This window comes from Haliotis asinina, chromosome 12, assembly GCF_037392515.1.
Source record: "Haliotis asinina isolate JCU_RB_2024 chromosome 12, JCU_Hal_asi_v2, whole genome shotgun sequence".
NCBI lineage: Eukaryota > Metazoa > Mollusca > Gastropoda > Lepetellida > Haliotidae > Haliotis > Haliotis asinina.
Genome location: NC_090291.1, coordinates 35,777,572 through 35,798,579, shown reverse-complemented (window position 1 = coordinate 35,798,579; position 21,008 = coordinate 35,777,572). Strand labels below are relative to the sequence as shown.

Here is a 21,008-nt window from a genome sequence, read left to right as displayed (position 1 = left end):
ATTGCCATGGCTCTACCTATGCAATGCTGTGGGTATGTCTGAAGTCTCGGCTTCTAGCAACAGGTAATGAACCTTGGTATTGATCAGACAGGTCTGGTAATGTCTGTCAGGAGATGAGCGACGGGGTGTAGGCGGACACAAAGAGAGGTGTGATGGGTCAGGCCAACCTTTCTGCCTCAAACTCTTAACAATGAGCACAGCAGCCTATAACAGAGTGACATACTTACTCACTGAGTGCATTTGGCTCAACACTGCTTGGTGTATCATCAATATGGCAGCAAAGGATATCAAGACTCAGTCTCACACAATGTTTCTGTGGGTAAACCTCAAGAAGGCTATCCCATTGGCGCAATGTACAATACTTCTTTTTATGATAAAGAAATCTTGACAAGAATTAAAAATATCTTTGTCAAAAACTTGATCACAGCACCTTTTTGTCAGCACAATCAGAAACTGCGCTAATGGTTTAATAACAAACATTCAACTGCTCTTCATATCTTGACCTTCATCTTCAAAAAATATCTGACTCATATATCAAGACTATTCCTCAATATATCATCTCAAAGACAGATATCAATGAAAAATTGATTTACCCACACAGGACCTCCACCTAAGTCTTGTACACATCGCTACTCACTCAACTTATGTGGTTCCCCTAAGGTGAAGTGTTAAGTTCTTTTCATACCAGTATCCCAGTAACTGAAAGTCTCAACAGGATATACATAGCACATCTACAGAATGTGAGTGGGCTGCCATTTCAAAGGATTCATCATGTACCATACTTGAACTATACGACCTCAAATTATAATTCTGGGGTGGTCATAAAATGCAAAATAGCAAATAAAAATGAAACATAAATATTTCAGTCCACCTTACAAAATATATAATAATTTGATACTGGGTAATGAATTCTAAACATCATTCGTGGCAGTGGAGAATGCATACATCCATTTCTTGCCCTAAAGCAAAACTACAACTGTCACACAAAGTGACCTCACTGATGTAGAGATGAACGAGAACATTCAACTATGTCCTTGAATGACATTTAACGTGAAACACAAAATCTATGGGAAAATACATAGATGTCAACTGAAGGAAATTTTAAGGAACACAAAACATATCACTTTCCTCATATTATTGGAATAATGACAAATAAATCTCTCGCTCGGGAAATACCAACATTTAAGGCACTCGTGTTGTAAACATAGTACGACATGGACACTCATATAGTATCGTCTATATAATGCATTCATAGTTATACCATAACTTCCTCAGCAGCCAAACAGCTCTATTCTGTTATCCCTAGTACGTTTGAGATGTGAAAATAAACTACGTGAATTATAAATGTCTTGTGGGTTGTAGGTGGAACCTCAAGGTTAACAGTTTATATTGATTCTGGCGTTTCCCCGAATACAAACAATACCTATAAGGAGAGAGCCATGGAGTAATGAAAATCACTTATTGAACGTTTAATCAATAAATTCTTAGTAAAAGTGGCACTGTGAGATTGATGTGTGAACACAGCAGGAGACATATAACACCTTCACAGCACTGCTTTGTTCTATTGGTTGTGTAACCAGTATCGTAACGGCCTGGGTTGAGTTAATGTTCATTTTGTTGCAATAAAGTCAGGAAATCTGTTATACCTCAATCTGTGAGCAATATTTCACTAGTACAACCATTTCTAGTCCATGTTTGCTACTTGGAGACTTGTGCAGCATCTTTGGATTTCACAGTTTTAAATACAACATATCTATAGATTGATATGGCTGGTATTAAACCATAATGGTGTGATTTAAAATGGGGTTAATATTGTGTTCAAGTTAATATATCTTTTCAGTTTCGTCATATCGTTTCAGAAGTGAGCAAACTTTGAGCAGTATGTTTCACTTGTCTGAGACTAGCAGTTATGTTGAACCACATGAGTGGAGGTTTCAGAAGTGATCAAACTTTGAGCAGTATGTTCATTTGTCTGAGACTAGCAGCTATGTTGAACTACATGAGCGGAGGTTTCAGAAGTGATCAAACTTTGAGCAGTATGTTCATTTGTCTGAGAATAGTAGCTATGTTGAACCAAGCAAGTATGATGAGTAGACTTTTCAGGAGGGGTGGGACGATATCTTTATGACTGATTACCACTCCTTCTGCACATTTAGATGAAAAGTAAATACTATGGACCTACATCGAAGTCACTGCCACAGTGATGTTTGGCAACCTGGTCATGAAGCTGGGCGTTTTCCTTTTCCAGCTTGGCGTTGAGTTGCTGGAGGTTCTGGATGGTTTCATTCTGTTGCAGCTCGTGCAGCTCAGTCTCAGAGCGCAAGGTCACCAGCTCCTTGGTCAGCTCGAGCTTGTCATCCTGGAGGCTGGCCAGCTTCTCGACCAGTTTGGAGGCTGGAGCAGAGACTGAGGTGGAGGCTGTGTCTGTGCCATTGATGGAGGGGTGGGTGGAGGTTGTCTGTGCTGTGATGTTACCTGCAAGATGTGTAATACAGGTGTTGAAGGACAGAGCAATGTTAGTTACATGGGAATAACTGACAACTGCAACAAATTAAGCAACAAATTTACATGCATGGTGGTCAGTCAATATCAGAGCTGTGACGATATATCGTAGTATTGATAATTGTGATACTTTATCGAATGATAAATATATTAATACTTTTTTTCGTATTGTGATATGTATCTTTGACCTCAAAATTGTTAAAGGTCACATGCAACCAAAAAATCAAACATAATTAAAACACATTTATCACTTATTCATGACATATAATATACATTGCTGCTTTTAAAAAAACAAATAAACAAAATTATAAGCGTACAATCGCGATTCAAAAGTGCAATATTTTGTACTTGGGCTTACTTCCCCCGAAACGAAGCCCTCGGGAGACCGAACCCAGTCATAGCGGTTGGATATGCACTCAAGTGTAACGACGGCTTCCGATTGGCTGTTTCATTTGCTGATATGCTGAGGGTTCATTGTGTGTACAGAAAGATGATCTGTTTGATGGGCATGTTAGAAGTATAACCAGTCACAAGAAAGTGAGATTCTTTATGGATAACAACTTCTTTTTGTGTACTTGATGCGTCGTTTCAGTATGGATTCATATACTGTTGTCAAACAAAATCATATACACTAAAAGAAGTCGTTATCCATGAAGAATGTATATAGAGATGTTGGGTTTGGAAAATACATGTTCTCTGAATTTTCGTTCGATCCAATCAAAAATTATCTCAGCAGAGATGGTGAACTAGAAACTGCCGTTCGTCCCAGTACAAAGCAGGACTTGAAGCTGACAAGAGTTTGCACCAGTTTCCGTCAGATCCAGTCATCCGAAAAAAATGAATGTAGTTTGTTTGCAACCCACAGACATAAAAACATGTCATGTGTATCACACGTGTCTAGTTACATAATGTGGCAGACACGGGACTCGGGTGCACGAGTCATAAATCATCTTATTTTCTTTATGTCGTATAGTCTGATAGGTGTTAAGTTCAAATTGCACGTGGTCAATGATTGAAGCTGTGTATTGCATGTTGTCTTTAGCAGACAGGCAGGCAGACATATAGGTGTGAATAAACCAGACACTGAGCTTTCTCTGTGACAGAGACTGCTTACCACAATCAACAAGGTATTTTACGTAACGAGTAGATTATGTACTTGTTTGTGTACACAACGCTGGCCATGCATACTGTTTCAAGCTCCGCGAACCTATTCACTGCGCATGCGTTATGGACGCAGCGCAGCACAGCTATTGAAACCAGTTTTCCCCCCAGCGCTGGGGGGAATTTAGTGAAACGTTTGAACTCTGATTTCGCGGGCTTTTTTTTCGTCGCGTTTTTTTTCAACTTTATAGGTTGAATTAGCATTTTTTATGATTTGTTTCGGTAAGTGCATACCGAAAGGTATCAGAATCTGCAAAGTTGTGTTTTACGTTGCATGTGACCTTTAATTGTCACTAGAAATTGATGGTTATGTCAATATTTACACTGTTACTTGATATGAAAATAAACGTTTCTAAAGAAAATAACTGAAGATAGCATATCGTGATGTGTATCGCATCGTATCGTATCATTCCAAGATATCACATATCGTATCGTGAATTTTCTGTATCGTCACACCTCTGGTCAATATCACAGGATACACAATAGACCACTATATTTACACCATCAACACAGCAAGGCTTAGTGTGCCCAATGTTCCTCCACCACCCATCAATTCATTCAGCCAATGGCAGGTGTAGAAGGCAAATGTCTAATTTAAATCAAGAAATGAAATAAGGCCAAGTTTTAAATTCTTTTTCAGCATTTTTTTTATCTATCAGGATACTGTAAAGATTTGCCTGTGTATGTTTATTTACAGTGCTGTCAATTTATACTGTAGTATAAACTAGTGCCTGAAACTGAAGCAGTTACATTTACAATTGGTCACTGAAAATACATAACTTGGATAGCCACAAATAACTCATATTAAATTGAGGAGTCCCAGTGAAGTAGGAGATTCAGAACCTGACAACCTACCCTTGTACCATTTACAGCTTTTCCATAGTAGGGAAGGCTGGGTGGAATGGACACAAATGTGGTTCAGGGATTGAGAGAAAATCTGCAGTAGCAAATGTCCAGTTGATAGTACTTGCTGACTGACATTGAATCAGTGTAATCTGAGCAGTCATTGATCAGAAATCTCAATGGCTTTCTTCTTGTTGAACTGAATACTTGTTGGTTGAAAGTACTGACTACAATCACGTGTAAGTATTCATAAGTGACAGGGAAACAGTCTACTGTGTATCTGTTTTTAACCTGGTATTGTGATATGGGTCATGTAACACATAGAATCCTGTGTAGCAATGAGCAATGACCATGCAAGTGTGTGTAATTCACCCTGCTTGTTACAACCATAAGTTCCTAATGACCGATTCAAGACTGGAATCACCATTGGTTACATGACATAACTTATAGAAACCTGTGTAATATGGACAGGGCACTCACTATGAACATCTCTTCCTATTTGTTCTATCCTACTCTCGTGTTCCTCCAACAGTTCTTTGAGGGTTTGAATTAGGTCATCTTTTTCTTCCAGCTGGGTCTGGTGAGTTTTTCGTAGAATTCCCAGTTGTTGTTTCTTGCTGGTTTCTTCTTTACTTAATGTTGACCGATACTGTTTGTTCTTGTCTGTCAAGGTCTGCAAAACAGCAAGATTGCATTCAAAATACAAATACACAACCGAACAACACAAATAAACAACCAACCATGACAGACTCATCTATCATAACGTACAAACACATATTTGGTATCACATGTTATATTCGAGATTAGACTTTCTTTGTAAAGTACAGATTCACATTAGGGATTCGAACCCACATCTTCAGTCAGGCACCCAATTGCCTGCACACACTGGGTTTAGAGTACAGATTCTTGGGTTGTGTCCATTAGGGATTTGAACCCTCACCTTTAGAGTGAAGCACCTAACTGCCTGCACACACCTGGGTTAGACAGCTGACTGTGTGTGTTGGCGATTACTAAGAAAGTGTAATCTCAACATAACATTGGTTACATTTGACCACTTTCTAAAATTTAATTGAGTAATCACATTAATTAGTTGGTATGTGTAATATTTTCCATGGATATGATTTACATGCATTTCCCCTAACATTTTGTAAAGAGACATTTGAAAAATTCTTTATTTGTTTGCCTGTGAATACATGTGGGGTATGTGTGAACAATGAGCAATTCAGAGTTATTTGGAATATTGAAAATTATATTCAAACTCTGGATTAATAGATGCAATTTCAAGGGAGGAATTGCTGATATCACATTTGTTTTCCCCTTACACGGGGCAGTGGGGTAGCCTAATGGTTAAAGCGTTCGCTCATCACGCCGAAGACCCGGGTTCGATTTCCCATATGGGTGCAATGTGTGAAGCCCATTTTCTGGTGTCCCCGTCGTGATATTGCTGCAATATTGCTAAAAAGCGGCGTAAAACTGAACTCACTCACTCACTCACTCACTCCCCTTACACTTTCATTAGGAAACATCCTACAGATACAGATACAGTTTGTACTTTAAGGATCCAAAATGGATTTACACTGCGTTTTGAAATATTTCAGTGACAGGCACCAGAGTTGAAATTCATACATTTTACCCATGAGGGGAATCAAATACAGGTCTTTGACTTTAGGGTTACTTGAAGAAGCTGAACTTTACAAATGAGGGTTTGAGTCTATACCATGCTAGACAATTCTGAATGTCATCTGAATATAGTACTGACAGTTTCTATTGATACTTCCTTTGTGAATGGTGTTTTATCATGGGGGAGGGTTGTGATAGGCCTATTAGGCAAGAGCTCCCACCATCTCCTAAAACCAACCCTTCCCCACATACACATTCTCTTCCCACAGACATTACTCCTGTCATGTCTTCCTACGTAACCTCTGTTCTAGAGTGGCCATATTTCCCGGTCATTGAGAAATCCACTTGAGGCAAAAAATTCGCAACAGGAATTATCTCCCTTGTTACTGTCCAATTAGAACACGCGATAAATAGACTTAGCTCCAATATGGCGGCCCCCATGGAGTTGGTTCATTAACATGTGAAGGAAAGATCCGGTATTTCATGTTTAACTGAAAATCAGAAACTGGCAATAGAGAGTGCAGGAATCAATCGCCAGGATGTGTTTGTAGAAACAAAAACTGGTAGCGGCAAGGTTTCCCGATGCATTCGGAAATTACCGAGATTTTCCGAATGATCACTCCTGAAAGAACATCTCTGATTGCACAACTAAATCTGAATACCTCCAATCGCGAGTCTTGAACACTCGCACCATGAAAGGGCCATGTTAGAACAAAGGTTACGTACGAAGATAGGAGTAACCTTTGTGGGAAGAGAATGCACATACAGGACTTGATTTTAAATCTGACTGTGTCTTGACCATTAAAATAGCAACATGACAATGCTTCATCCCTTTGAATTTAAAAAACTATTGGTTAATGGGATGTTCATATATGCCTCCAGACTCTTGTTAGTTTGCCACAATACTAAAAGATAAGCAGCTACCAGTTAGAATAGGAGATATATGTACGTTTATCCTAGATCTGTAAAATATTGATACTTTTTGCCCCAAGGTTGTCAACATGTAGCTACCGGTAAGTATAGAAGGGAATGTGTCCATATCCTTAGTCTCTAATATAGATACAGTTTCCTGGAATGATGAGCAGCTTCAAGTACTATAGAGGACACGTGCACTGAAGTGAATGGGGGATTGTTGAGGAGGACAAAGAAACGCAAGCTTCTGTGTGAATCCCTGTATCTGCAATTACCATCCTGGTAGCCTGTCAATACAATACATTGTGTGGGGAAGAATACAGAGTTAAGTGGAGTGTACCATGTCAAGCTCAAGGAAAACATGTGTGATCATGTGTGATCATGTGTGACTGCTTCGTGACAGATGTCAAGAATACAAAAAGAGGAACAAAGAAGAACAAGTTCTATTTTTTTCAAAATACAGTACCTTTCAAAGTTTGCATCAAATAATAGTTCACTGGTAGTTGTATTTACAGTACTGTTTTGATGACAATTAACTGTTTTGCACTGTTCACTGAGATAGACTATCATCAAAAAAAATATATATTCTCTTAAGATAAACATTTTAAATAATCTTTTTTCATGCCTGTAGTTATAAAATAGAAAGAAGCCCAAATCAGGAATGTCTTTCTATGAGAAACTATCTACACTATAAGAAACAGTGTATTATAGACGTGCTTGAGATTTTTTTGCTGTTTTTGTTTAAGGGTTACGGGTTTAAGGGTTTTTTGTTAAGGCATAGAGACTAATGTTCAAAAAGATCAGGTCCCAAACCTCCAAGCATTTGTTTTCAAATATAAGATGTATGTGTGAAGATGCAAGTTTCTAGCTGTTTTGAAGTAATCGTGTATTGTGTTGGTTTGTATAGTGAGCAAGTTAGTGAGTTGGTTTTTATGTTGCTTTTAGCAATATTCAGGCAATATCAAAGTAGTGATTTGTACAGTAAAATTTCAGAGCTAAACTGCTTGATGTTTCAAGCATTTCAACATTTGGTAAACACCACACAGAGATTGTACAACCTTATAAGGATGACGCTATCTAACTGAGTGTTCACATTATATGTTCCTTGTTTACTGTTTTAAAAAACGCCCCCCAAAAAACCAATATTACAAATCCGATGACTCATTTCAAGTAGCTGTGATACCTTGCTGACATCTGGCATAGATTCTAAAGATTTAATCTTCAGAAGTAAACAACCCACCCCCTGCAGATTAAACAACACAGGCAAACTGCTCATCATTGATTTTAAGTTGCACGTAGGCGTCAATCGGACTTTTAAAAAATGTGAGCAGCGAAAGTGGTATATGTGGGTAGGCCGAGGTGTGTGAGTGAGTGCATAGTACTTTGGAAGGGGCTCGAGGTTGGAATTGGGATGGGGGATGAGTGTTCCTTTAAAATGGAAACCTTGTGTTTTAAAACTTTCATCAATTACTTCTTGGGTTTTTTTTACATTCAAAACAAGTCACTTTCTGATTTAGCTATATGTTTGCTTTAAGACAGCATGATAAGTCAAAGATCCCTAAAGATTGACACTCTTGACCCGCATAGATGTTGCAAGACTCTCCCTCTCAACTTTTAGTTTTACACCACCTTTATCAATATTCCAGCAACATCATGGTGTGGGACATCAGAAAGGAGCTTTACATTTTGTACTCACATGGGAATTGCACTCGGGTCTTCACTACAGCCAGCAGAGCTTTAATCACTAGGCTACCCCACTGCCCCATGAACACTGGAACTTGGTAGGTTGTGATAACATAGCTTTTCCTATATACACCTTTATTCCAGCATACTGTACAAGAATTATAGTTGCAGTACTCCATTGACTGTCACTAATTCCAGGCGCTATCACCAGCCACTGCAACAACTCGATCCACATTCCAACATCATGATTTTGATATAGTTGTAGTTGCAGATTGTCCTTAAGTTCCAGGCGCTATCACCAGCCACTGCAACAACTCGATCCACATTCCAACATCATGACTTTGATACAGTTGCAGTTGCAGATTGTCATTAAGTTCCAGGTGCTATCACCAGCTTCTGTGACCACTCAATCCACATTGTAATATATTTGTGCGACCTACCTTGACCTGTAGCAGAAGGTCATCGCGTTGCTTGTTTCGTTCATCAAGTTCCTTCTGCAGACTGTGGTATTCGGCCAGTGAACACGGACTTGACACGGAGGCTGGGGAGACAAATGTATGGAGTTTTAGTTGTATCCCACTTTGTCAAGTCAACATGGACAGACAGTCTTTGTGATGCAGGTGAAACACCAATATCACTATTGCATCAGACCAAGCACTGAACCTGTGATGAGCATGTCCTGTCTGGACAAGGGAAGCAACTCTACAAGTCAATTAAAGCACTCAAAGCTTTGGAAAACCTTAATCAATAGGTGAATAATCAAAGATTTAATGAATTTGAACATGGGAAATAGGAAATTTATTAATTCTTTTGCAAAGGAGCTCATTAGTCTTCTTTATCTGCTGAATCTCTGATGGTCCAGCAAGTATGACATAGCATTGGCCGGAATCAGTGATTAAAACAGAGGGAGAACAGGCCAGAATGCTATCATGTGTTAAAATATTCACACCTATTGGTTTCAAACATTAAATAGCAATAGGTTTCAAAGACATGCTTTGCTCAATTAAGGTCAACCTTACCTCAGAGGTTAGGTGAGTGAGAGTACAATTAGATCCACAGATTATTGATCAAGTCTTCAACTACTAAATATAGTTCTATACAGATGAGGGGGAATACTTAAACTAAAACTTTCTTACGATCACAGAATTAATCATTTGGTATCCGAAAGCAGTAGCTAACAATTTGAATTGCAGAATCATTCAACTGCTGAAAAAAAAACATACTAACATTTAAAGAGAACAAATATGTTATAACTGATACTTGAAGCAAAAAAACCCTATAAAATAGGTTATACTGTATCTATAGACCGCATATTTCTTCATGTATTTACACAACAACCTTCTTATCTTATGTATAGCTATAAACCCTGTTATATTGACTTGAGTCAGCCACTGACACAGTATGCGCAAATTGGAAGAAAAAAAAGAGCATTTGCACATAGTGATATTTAACCTTAGTAGTGTAGGAGGGTAATGAAAAATTTTAAAAAGTGTCATAATCTGGGAATCAAACTCCGACAAGCAGCCAGTTTTAGTTTAACTCCACTGTGCCATGCAGATCCCTACAAAATCACCTTAGTTTTCTCAAAAGGTTGAGCATTAGCTTTAAATTACATTTCTACTTCTCACCTAATTTGTCTAAACAAAATGTCCACTTGCAGGGTTTGTTGAAATGAACATTTTTCAACATAGCAACAATGTTGGGTATGTAAAGTACATGATGACGGTTTTATTATGATAAATAACACGTAACTGGATTGCACAAATTTATGACAGCTAAGAAGTGATTGGTGTCAAAATCCAAAACAAATTCCAGATGCACTGCTTAAGAACTTCAAACAGATTTAAACATGTACACAGCTGAAAAGATGCTAAGGACTGTAGATGTATAGTCTGGTTCATAATTATTGAGAATTTTTCTTCTTACTTTGAGCTATCCTAACACCTCAACTGATTCACTGATACTTAAAACTAAGTAATGGTATAAGGGAGGTAACTCATCTTGGCCTACTGAGTATAGTACAATTAGAGTTACCTCCCCTGAATTTGTAGCAGACTTCATTTTCCTCAGCACTGTCAACAATGTCTGCTGAAGATAAAAGAAGGTTGACTTTTGAGTTGTGTAATCAAGGAATTGATGATGTAAATACATTGGCAGAGAGAACAGGAACTCCTCTTTCTACTGTGTATAGGATTAGGAAGAATTTTAAAGAGGGAAAGGATTTTGGGCACCAGAAAGGAGCAGGGAGACCCAGAAAATTGGACTTCTCAGATCGCGTCCGGCTGGGAATTTTAGCGTCTAAAAAGCAAAGGGCAAGCATCTCCAACATCAGGTATGAAATGATAGAAAGGGGATCAACAGTTGTATCAAAATCTACAGTTAGAAGAAATTTGATTGATCTTAGATGGGAGAAAAAGACTGGAATTCTTTCTCCTCTCATGAAACAAGAACATAAAGACAGGCGTGTTGAGTGGTGTTTGGCACATGAAAACTTTGACTGGGAAAATGTGATCTTTACTGATGAAAGCTCAATATGGGTATATCCCAATAATGTGAAAATATGGACAAAGTCTGCGTCAGCACCGTTGTATCGACGACCTAAATACAGCCCAAAGTTTCATGTATGGGGAGGGATATCCTTATTAGGAACGACCCCGCTGTGTGTGTTTGAGGGAAATCTGACAAGTCAACGCTACACTAACATATTAGATAATTTTCTCCTTCCAAGTGCACATGTGTTTTATGGAAATGACTGGATTTTGCAGCAAGATAATGATCCTAAACACACCGCAAAACATGCCAAGCAGTGGTTTCAGGAGAAAAATGTGACAGCATTACCATTTCCTGCAAATAGTCCTGACTTAAATCCCATTGAGAACATTTGGGGGATGATGAAGGAATGTGTGAATCAAAAGGGGTTGACAAAAATTGAAGACATGAAGAGAGAAGTGGGCCGATACTGGGACAGCATAACTCACGAGACACCAACCTCTCTGATAGGAAGTATGCCTACCCGTCTTAGACTGTGCCGTGAAGCTCAAGGAGACTTGATAAAATATCAAATTGTTACCTACACAACATGAAAAGGTCAGTTCACTTTCACAATACATTCAATTTTATCTGATTTGTTCTCGTTTAATAATATGAAATGCTTTAGCTATTCTCAATAATTTTGAACCATACTGTAGTTACAATGTCATGGCCTGACTGAGTATGTATAGTGATTTGAAAAATCTAGGTCCTTCATTTCTTCCTGCATGACAGATTCACAATAGAAATAAGAATGAAAAACATGATCCTGAACATCCTTTGAGCAACATAATAACCAGGGTCACCACTAAGTATGAAAACAACTCAAGGCCCTGCTTCAGAAGACAGCGAGGGTCAGCTGTGTTTGTGAGGGTTCAGCGACCGACACTTTGGCTATTTGAAACACTTTTGAACTGCTACAGCCCAATATCCATAAATATAACACATGTCCTGGCCAGATCATGGGTTAACAGCCATCCTGCTGAGGAGTGGGTCCATTACTATTAATGATTACTCATATTAAATTTGCATTAAAAGGACTTTACCTTCACAAAATGTCCCTTTTCTTGAAAGTCCCAACACAATTACAACTTGGAAAAGGGAAGTCTGTCTCAAAGTCCCTAAATCATATTAGATTCCCTTCTGACCAACACCAACAACTGTCATGCAAAAGCACAGATTGAACAAAGTTTAGATTTTCCTTTATCTTGGATTAGACTTTCACTCCTTAATGAAGCTACTCTCCAATTTCTACACAGTTATGCATCTTTAAAATTGATATATTTCTGGAGATGAAGTGTTTATGTTGGTCAAGGCCTCCTTCTTAAACAAAGGCCAAGCACTTGTAAAGATCTGGGCCTCCTTTCATAAAGCACTAAGGTGATATTAAGTCACTAAGGTAACCTTAGTGCAGAGTTAAAGAATGGGAGTTATTGTAAAGCTTAGTAAAGGTTGCTTCATAAAAAGAGCCTCTGGGTTCTGATGTACAAGACAACCTTAGTGCTAAGACTCCTTCAAGTCTAAGTTAAGGTATGAGAGTTACAGTCGTCTTAGCACCAAGATTGCTTTGCACAACAGCACCAAGGTCTTCAAGTAAATGCTACAGTTTACAATATTCCAATAGTGTATATTGATGGGAAACACCAGGAATGAGCACACGCCACGCCTGTGAGCAATCCAAACCAAGATTCATGACAAATGGTTTAACCACAAGCCAGTCAAGCATCTCACATCCCGACAGATGTAGACAGTAGTATACAGAACTCAGAGCAGGTGCTTGTTGCTATTGCCAAATGCAACAGGTGGGAAGGAATATGTCAGTATTCATGCCACACCACAACAACATAAAAACATTACACACTGCACAATGAAACAACTCAGTCATAGCAGTAGAATACAGTTTGTTTCGTTCTGCGTCAGCAGGTGGACGACAACACAGACATAACGTAATCATCAAGCACAATACTTCCACTGATTTCAATCTCTTGGTTAAACCCACTTCCCAGATCGCAAAAACATCTTCACACTTAACAAAGAAAATAATAATTCATCCCACTTTTCGATAGATCCAAGGGCTGCACAAAAAACATGATCAAGAATATGGACCATATCTTTCAAAAATGTTACTTTAAAAAAGTTATGATTTTTTCATATTTATACTGTCAGCAGTAAAGAGTATTATTGTGATGATACGAATTAAATATCATGAAGAAAACATAAAAATGTTCAATATGTAGGGTATTATATTTGACCCAGGGGAGTTGACATTAATAATACAAAGTGCCATTGAAATGATTGAGGGTGTGCGCGCATGCATGGACGCGCGCATGCATGCACGCACGAAAAAACTCTCAGAGTAGGGCATCTAATTGTCTTCAGCAATATTGAACTATGCTTGTAATAAAGCTGACATCTTTTCCCATGGGTGTGGCCCTTAGCAAAAGTTGTGTAGTAAAACTGAATCTGGACCAGACAATCTAGTGATTGGTATTGAGAGCATTCACTATGATTCAGGTATCATTTAAGTCATGGTCGCCTTTCACAAACTGTGTGCAAGATAGGTTCCAAATTTTTTATTAGCCAGATGGGCTAGCTATGCCTGAAAGTTACTTGCTCACACAATAATTCACTAGCCTGAAATTTGAATGAAGAAATGAAGAAATATATTTCAAAAATAGATGAGAATAAGATATTGTCGGCATGACATGGGTTTCATCATTAAGCTACTAATATGATTGACATTTTTATCAAGCCATAATCTTGGGTGATTTAAAAGTGTCTTATAACCAGCACAACAATCGGAAAGAGTGACACAGTTACAAAATGACCCCATGAAAATTCAGTTGACTGTCAGACCCGTGAAGGTCCCGGGGTAGAATAGGCCTTCAGCAACCCATGCTTGCCATAAAAGGCAACTCAGCTTGTCGTAAGAGGCGACTAACGGGATCGGGTGGTCAGGCTCGCTGACTTGGTTGACACATGTCATCGGTTCCCAATTGCGCAGATCGATGCTCATGTTGTTGATCACTGGATTGTCTGGTCCAGACTCGATTATTTACAGACCGCTGCCATATAGCTGGAATATTGCTGAGTGCGGCGTAAAACTAAACTCACTCACACTCACTCAGTTGACTGTCAGGCCAGTGATAGGAGTTTCACTGTCCTGACTTGATTATTACTAGCATGGGCTTGCAGGCCAGAGGTTATTTTTATTTTGCTTGGTATAAGGATTACTATAAGCACAGAGTGTCCATGTGTCTCAGTAACACCAGGACTTATTCTGTCAATAGGAAGCAGGCCTATTCCACACCAATGAATAAAGAATCAACATCACCTTTACACTGGAAGGATCTTCATTTAACATTTATCTTCCTTTTCTTCACATGCAGTTTGGGTGTGCCAGGACTGAATTGGCTTTTAAACATTCCATGCATTACCTGCACTGCGGGGACAAAAAACTCGTATGAAAGTCTGAGTACAGTTTGGTGTCAGCCGATGAGTCAGTGATGGGTTTTCAAGAGATATATGTTGCCGTTGTTTGTTGAACAAACGGCTGTTGCACATCGCAGTGTGTTGACTTGTGTGTGTGTACAATGAATCATGTCAGTTTCTTCCATGTCTGATAACTGGATGTACACATATATGTATAATTATGTCACATAGTAAAGAATGAGTTACATTCACCCACTAAACAGGTGCTTGAGGAGCAGGTGAAACATGGCAGGAATTATTGGAAAAATGGTGCCAACTACCAACCTAATTTTTTAAGAAAAGGCAAAATTTCACTGTCATAATTAGTCTTGTTTATAATAAACATGTCCTCAGCAGTTTGACATGTGCAGTGAACCCACTGTAAAAAATACTTGTCCTCTGTTTTGTTAGACGATGTAAAATCATCAGGATTCCCCTCCCCCTACCGGTCTTACATTGTCTATCAAAACCTTGGAAGCATGTTTTCTCGTATACTTAGCAGTTTTCTAGCAATGTCATGGTAGGCGGGATTCCAGAAATGAGCCTCAAACATTGTACCCATATAGGGAATCGAACTCAGCGTTTCGGCGAAAACAAGCAAATACTTTAACCACTCAGCCACTCCACTACTAGCTGAAATGTGTACATGGAACTATGTTTGTAACAATTATAAAACAGTGGTCCCTTTAAGATCATTATAATCAGAGTTGACTGTTTCCTAAGCAAAAGTTGGAAGAAAATGTTACTTTAAACAGGGCTTTCAAGAAGTATTTGAAAAATGTGAAATAGAAGTCTATTTTAAAAAAAGGATGAAAATATTGTCCAAGTGAGAGAGAGAGTGAGTTTGGTTTTGTGACATTTTTAGCAATATTCCAGCAATATCATACCGGGGAACACCATTAATGGCTTTACACAATGCACTCACACTGGGAATTGAACCTTTGTCTTCGGCAAAATGAGTGAACACTTTAACCACTAGCATAACCACTGTCCTAAATGTTGTTGGAAATGTCAAATATGACAAAAGTGTTTTCAAGCATCTGAATCTGTAACATAGGCTGCTCATATATCTAGTCACGTACGTCTATGATGCTTTGAAATAGTACAATAGCCGGACCATTTCATGTCCACATAACAACCACCTCCTTTGACAATCCATCTTGGTAATTAGGATGCCATGAAGTACAACAATTACTTCCCTCTGTCACCAACATTCCATAACAGTCTCATCTACAGCCAGCAATGATAATTGTTCAATTTTGTTCTGATAATTCCACACTATCTCTGACATGTCTTGAAAGTCAGTGAAGCAAACGTCCAATTGCGTCTGCTCTGACTAATTGTCTGTCTGTTCTAATTGTGTCTGCTCTTATTATAGACCTAACAGTTGGGGTGGGTGGATACAGCCAGGTAGGGGTAGAGAGAAGAGTCACCACGGTCAGGGTTGGTTTCACAATTCACCACTGTCCCAACTGTCATAAACAGGGTGGATACAGTCAGGTAGGGGTAGAGGGAGGTGTCACCATGATCAGGGTTGGTTTCACAACTCATCACTGTCCCAACTGTCATAAACAGGGTGGATACAGTCAGGTAGGGGTAGAGGGAGGTGTCACCACGGTCAGGGTTGGTTTCACAATTCATCACTGTCCCAACTGTCATAAACAGGGTGGATACAGTCAGGTAGGGGTAGAGGGAGGTGTCACCACGGTCAGGGCTGGCATGACAATTGATCACTGTCCCACCAACATGTGGTTAAAGTATTTGTCAGTCATGAGTGAGCTAGATGGCTTCTATATGACTTTTAGCAAATATTCCATCCAGAGTATGATGGAGACACCATGAATGGACTTCATGCATTGTACAATGGAGAGAATTGGATCTGGGCCTGCGGCTCTTTAACCGCAAAGCTTCCGTAATCCCTCACTTATCTTGAAGAGGATCGGTTTCATTCCCCACATGGATGCACATGGAAGCTCTTTTCTGGTGTCCCTTAAGGTGGTGTTACTGGATTACTGCTAAGATTTAACCACAACCATACTCTCAAATAACAGATAGATTGCCTGACGCTTACCGAAACTTTGCAGACATTTTAAGTTACCAGTATATTAGCCAGGGTTATTCGCAACGCAGAAATGAATAGAATAGACACAGAACAAAGCAAAAACAAACAAACTCAACCCGAGTGCCTCTAAGACTTATGGCAGCTTTAAGACTTCAGCAACTGTAAGGCCCATAAGGGGGCTGGTATACAAGTCTCTACATGGCTGTTTTTACACAAACACTGACATTAAAACCATGTAAATCACCAACTCATCTATTACAGTGGAGCTTGTGTCAAGAATGTCACTTTCCATGATTGTCTCTCACGGACAGACAACTTTTTCACACACCACCATGTTTTCACCACACTGCTCAAAGTCACACGCTTTGCAGATTCACTCAGAAATATGCTAGGTGGTTAAAGTATTCTATTTCCTACAAAAACAGGTCTTTTGTGTGATGCGGAGCAGAAACAAAGCTAATGTAATACATTTAGCAGTATGGCAGGTAATAACTCATGGCACAACATGGCTGTTACGTCCAGGGAGAGAATACCCACAGTTATGGAGTAGAATTGCCTTGTGAACATGTCATTTTGAAGGACACAGTCACATACTTTGGGGATTGTAGAACAACATTCCTGTGTAGATAGCATGAAGATCCTGTTACAATGACACAGTGATAACTAGTCTATGAAATTATGTTTTGGGGAAAATGTCAGCGAACCAACATCCCATAATGCCATTCCTGAATAAAAGATTTGATCAACTGCTCTAAGTGATGAAATGTGTCGATTTGAAAATGAATGTGAACATTTCATATCAATTGATTATACTGATAAAACTCTCCCTTGGAACTCATCGCTGGTCATAGGAAGGTAGCTGCCTTACATTAGTGAAATTGCTCCCAGTGTGTTAACATTTCTTAATATCCGTGCAAACTGAGTCCCGAAAACAAAAATCGATGTAATGCTAAATAATTTTGAACGTGATTGATTAACTCGACGACCACATGGAGAAAATATGGGAGCATTTGTGTAATCAGCAATACTTTCTCTGAAGAAAGTTCAGCTTATACATGCAAGAGAAGATTATGTACAGTATCATCCATAGACTTTATCCTGCACAGATCATCAATGATGACATTAAACAGTATTTATCCTACACTATATACTAAATATGACAATAAACTGTATTTATCCTTTACATTTAACTAGATATGACATTAAAATGTATTTTCTGTGAAGTAAATATCATAATAAACTATAAAATATTTATGCAATACAGTAAAATAAATATGTATTAACTGTATTAATTGTATACCGTTAACCAAATATATTTGACTGTATTTGTCCAATTCAGTACACCAAAAATGATATTAAAGTACAAATATCATCAACTGTTAAGTAAGAATAATATTAAAGTACACTTATCATTGACAGTTAACTAAATATGACATGAAAGTACACTTATCATTGACAGTTAACTAAATATGACATTAAAGTACACTTATCATTGACAGTTAACTAAATATGACATTAAAGTACACTTATCATTGACAGTTAACTAAATATGAGATTAAAGTACACTTATCATTGACAGTTAACTAAATATGACATTAAAGTACACTTATCATTGACAGATAACTAAGAATAATATTAAACTACACTTATCATTGACAGATAACTAAGAATAATATTAAACTACACTTTTCATTGATAGTTAATTAAGAATAATATTAAACTACACTTTTCATTGACAGTTAACTAAATATGACATTAAAGTACACTTATCATCAACAGATAACTAAGAATAATATTAAACTACACTTTTCATTGATAGTTAATTAAGAATAATATTAAACTACACTTATCATTGACAGTTAACTAAATATGACATTAAAGTACACTTATCATTGACAGTTAACTAAATATGACATTAAAGTACACTTATCATTGACAGTTAACTAAATATGACATTAAAGTACACTTATCATTGACAGTTAACTAAATATGACATTAAACTACACTTATCATTGACAGTTAACTAAATATGACATTAAAGTACACTTATCATTGACAGTTAACTAAATATGACATTAAAGTACACTTATCATCAACAGATAACTAAGAATAATATTAAACTACACTTTTCATTGATAGTTAATTAAGAATAATATTAAACTGTTTAACCAACAAGCTGTACAGTGCACTGTCTACCTACAAAGTGTATTATAATACCTATATTTTAAGTGTATGAGCCACACACAGTGTCAATGTAACTGACATGACTATCCAGTAGTGCAAGCAAGGCGAGCCTGGCTGGAGGGTAGATATGGATCATATTGGACAGGTGATATATACATAGTTATTATCAGTGATTGGTTGTGTTGTCGCTTTACAGCTTTTGTTGACTGTATCTATCACCATTACACCGGAACTAATCTGTCCACTCTGATGTTGAAGACTGACTCACAGCTTCCACTCTGGAGTATGACATCTGTCAGCAGTCTTGCCAGTAGCTAGACAAGAGCTGGATGTATTGACTGGGATGGTGGTACCTCATGTTGTATCACAACAAGTCACGATTCAGATTCATATAACATGTCATACATGTATGAATATTTGGTTCTACTCTGGCATCCTGGGTTTCGGTTCATGCTTTGAGCCACAGCGTGGTTACTGGATTATGCAGTCAACAACAGCAGGGTCTCTGTCAAGCATGACCTGGTTCATGATTCCTGCAGTCAAACAAGGCTGGTTCATGACTCCTGTTGTCAAACATGGTCTGATTCATAATTCCTGTCAAACATGACCTGGTTCAGAGTTCATGCTGTCAAACATGACCTGGTTTTGAGTTCATATTGTCAAACATGGCCTGATTCGTAATACATGCTGTCAAACATGGCCTGATTTGGAGTTCATGCTGTCAAACATGACCTGGTTTTGAGTTCATGCTGTCAAACTTGGCCCATTTTGTAATTCAAGCTGTCAAACATGACCTGGTTTATAATTCATGCTGTCAAACATGACCTGGTTATGAGTTCATATTGTCAAACATGGCCTGGTTCGTAATACATGCTGTCAAACATGGCCTGATTTGGAGTTCATGCTGTCAAACATGACCTGGTATGTAATGCATGCTATCAAACATGACCTGGTTTGGAGTTCATTCTGTCAAACATGACCTGGTTCACAGTTAATGCTATCAAACATGACCTGGTTCATAGTTCATGCTGTCAAACATGACCTGGTTCATGCTGTCAAACATGACTTGGTTCATAGCTCATGTTGTCAAGCACTGGTTAATTCATAGTTCATGGTATCAACACAAATCATGGATCATGGAACTTTTAGAAAATGGTCCACAAGTGCATTTCATGATTAGAATACCACATTATCAATGAGGAAATTAAAATGAATACACAGTCACAGATATTTTAGAAAATGGTCCACAAGTGCATTTCATGATTATAATACCACATTATCAATGAGGAAATTAAAATGAATACACAGTCACAGATAAAAATGACCAGCTGTGAACATTTTATGATGTTAAATTTCATAGGTCAGCTTCCATAAGGTAACTGTAAGTCTAATACTTGACCTTCTACTGGCTGAAGTCCAGAGATTCCCCTGTGTAACTACAATACTTGACTACTGGTTGTAGACTAAACAGAGCAAGTAGTCAGGCTTGGTGGGTTGTCAGATCATGGGTCATTGTACCTTGACTCTGAGGGATTTTGGTCATTGAGCTGTCACTGGTTTGCTTGCTCCAAAATAAATTCAGTATTAAACTAGAAAGAGGATTAATATGAGAGTGTCTGTGTTCTAGAATTGATGCACAGAATCACTATCATGATAAATTAATTTTTGCCTGACACAGCTGTAATAAACATTTGATGTTGGAAATTAAAACCTTGGGCCTTAGTTGATAGATGAACACCGAGATACTTGACCACCTCATTATCAGAGCTTACTATGGATGCAGTCAAAAGTCAGTGGTGCGTGGTATCTGAGGACATGAACACCTGGGGCTGTGTGGTAATGTTGTACACTGTGAAGGCTGATTGTGACCTGGCCAGTGTATCTCACCTGCTAATTACCACGACAGTGACCAGGTCAGTGAGTCTGGTAGCACTCACCCCACAAATATCTCAGGGTAATACTGATTACTACAGTGGAGTTACAGCATAGCTTCCATTACTTGACACTAAAGTATGATTACAAGTCATAATCACTGTGATAA

At 38.3% G+C, this 21,008-nt stretch overlaps 1 protein-coding gene across 3 annotated transcripts in view; it reads right to left on the bottom strand.

The window, feature by feature from the left end:
• Positions 1–21,008, bottom strand: part of LOC137258330 (kinesin-like protein KIFC3) — a 76,830-nt gene that overhangs the window by 20,024 nt on the left and 35,798 nt on the right. For all 3 annotated transcript variants that reach the window (XM_067795966.1, XM_067795968.1, XM_067795967.1), the window contains 3 exons: positions 9,162–9,262; positions 4,987–5,179; positions 2,183–2,475 (listed from right to left, as the gene is read on the bottom strand). In XM_067795966.1, the coding sequence (XP_067652067.1) occupies positions 2,183–2,475; positions 4,987–5,179; positions 9,162–9,262 (587 nt within the window). The remainder of the gene's footprint in view (positions 1–2,182; positions 2,476–4,986; positions 5,180–9,161; positions 9,263–21,008) is intronic.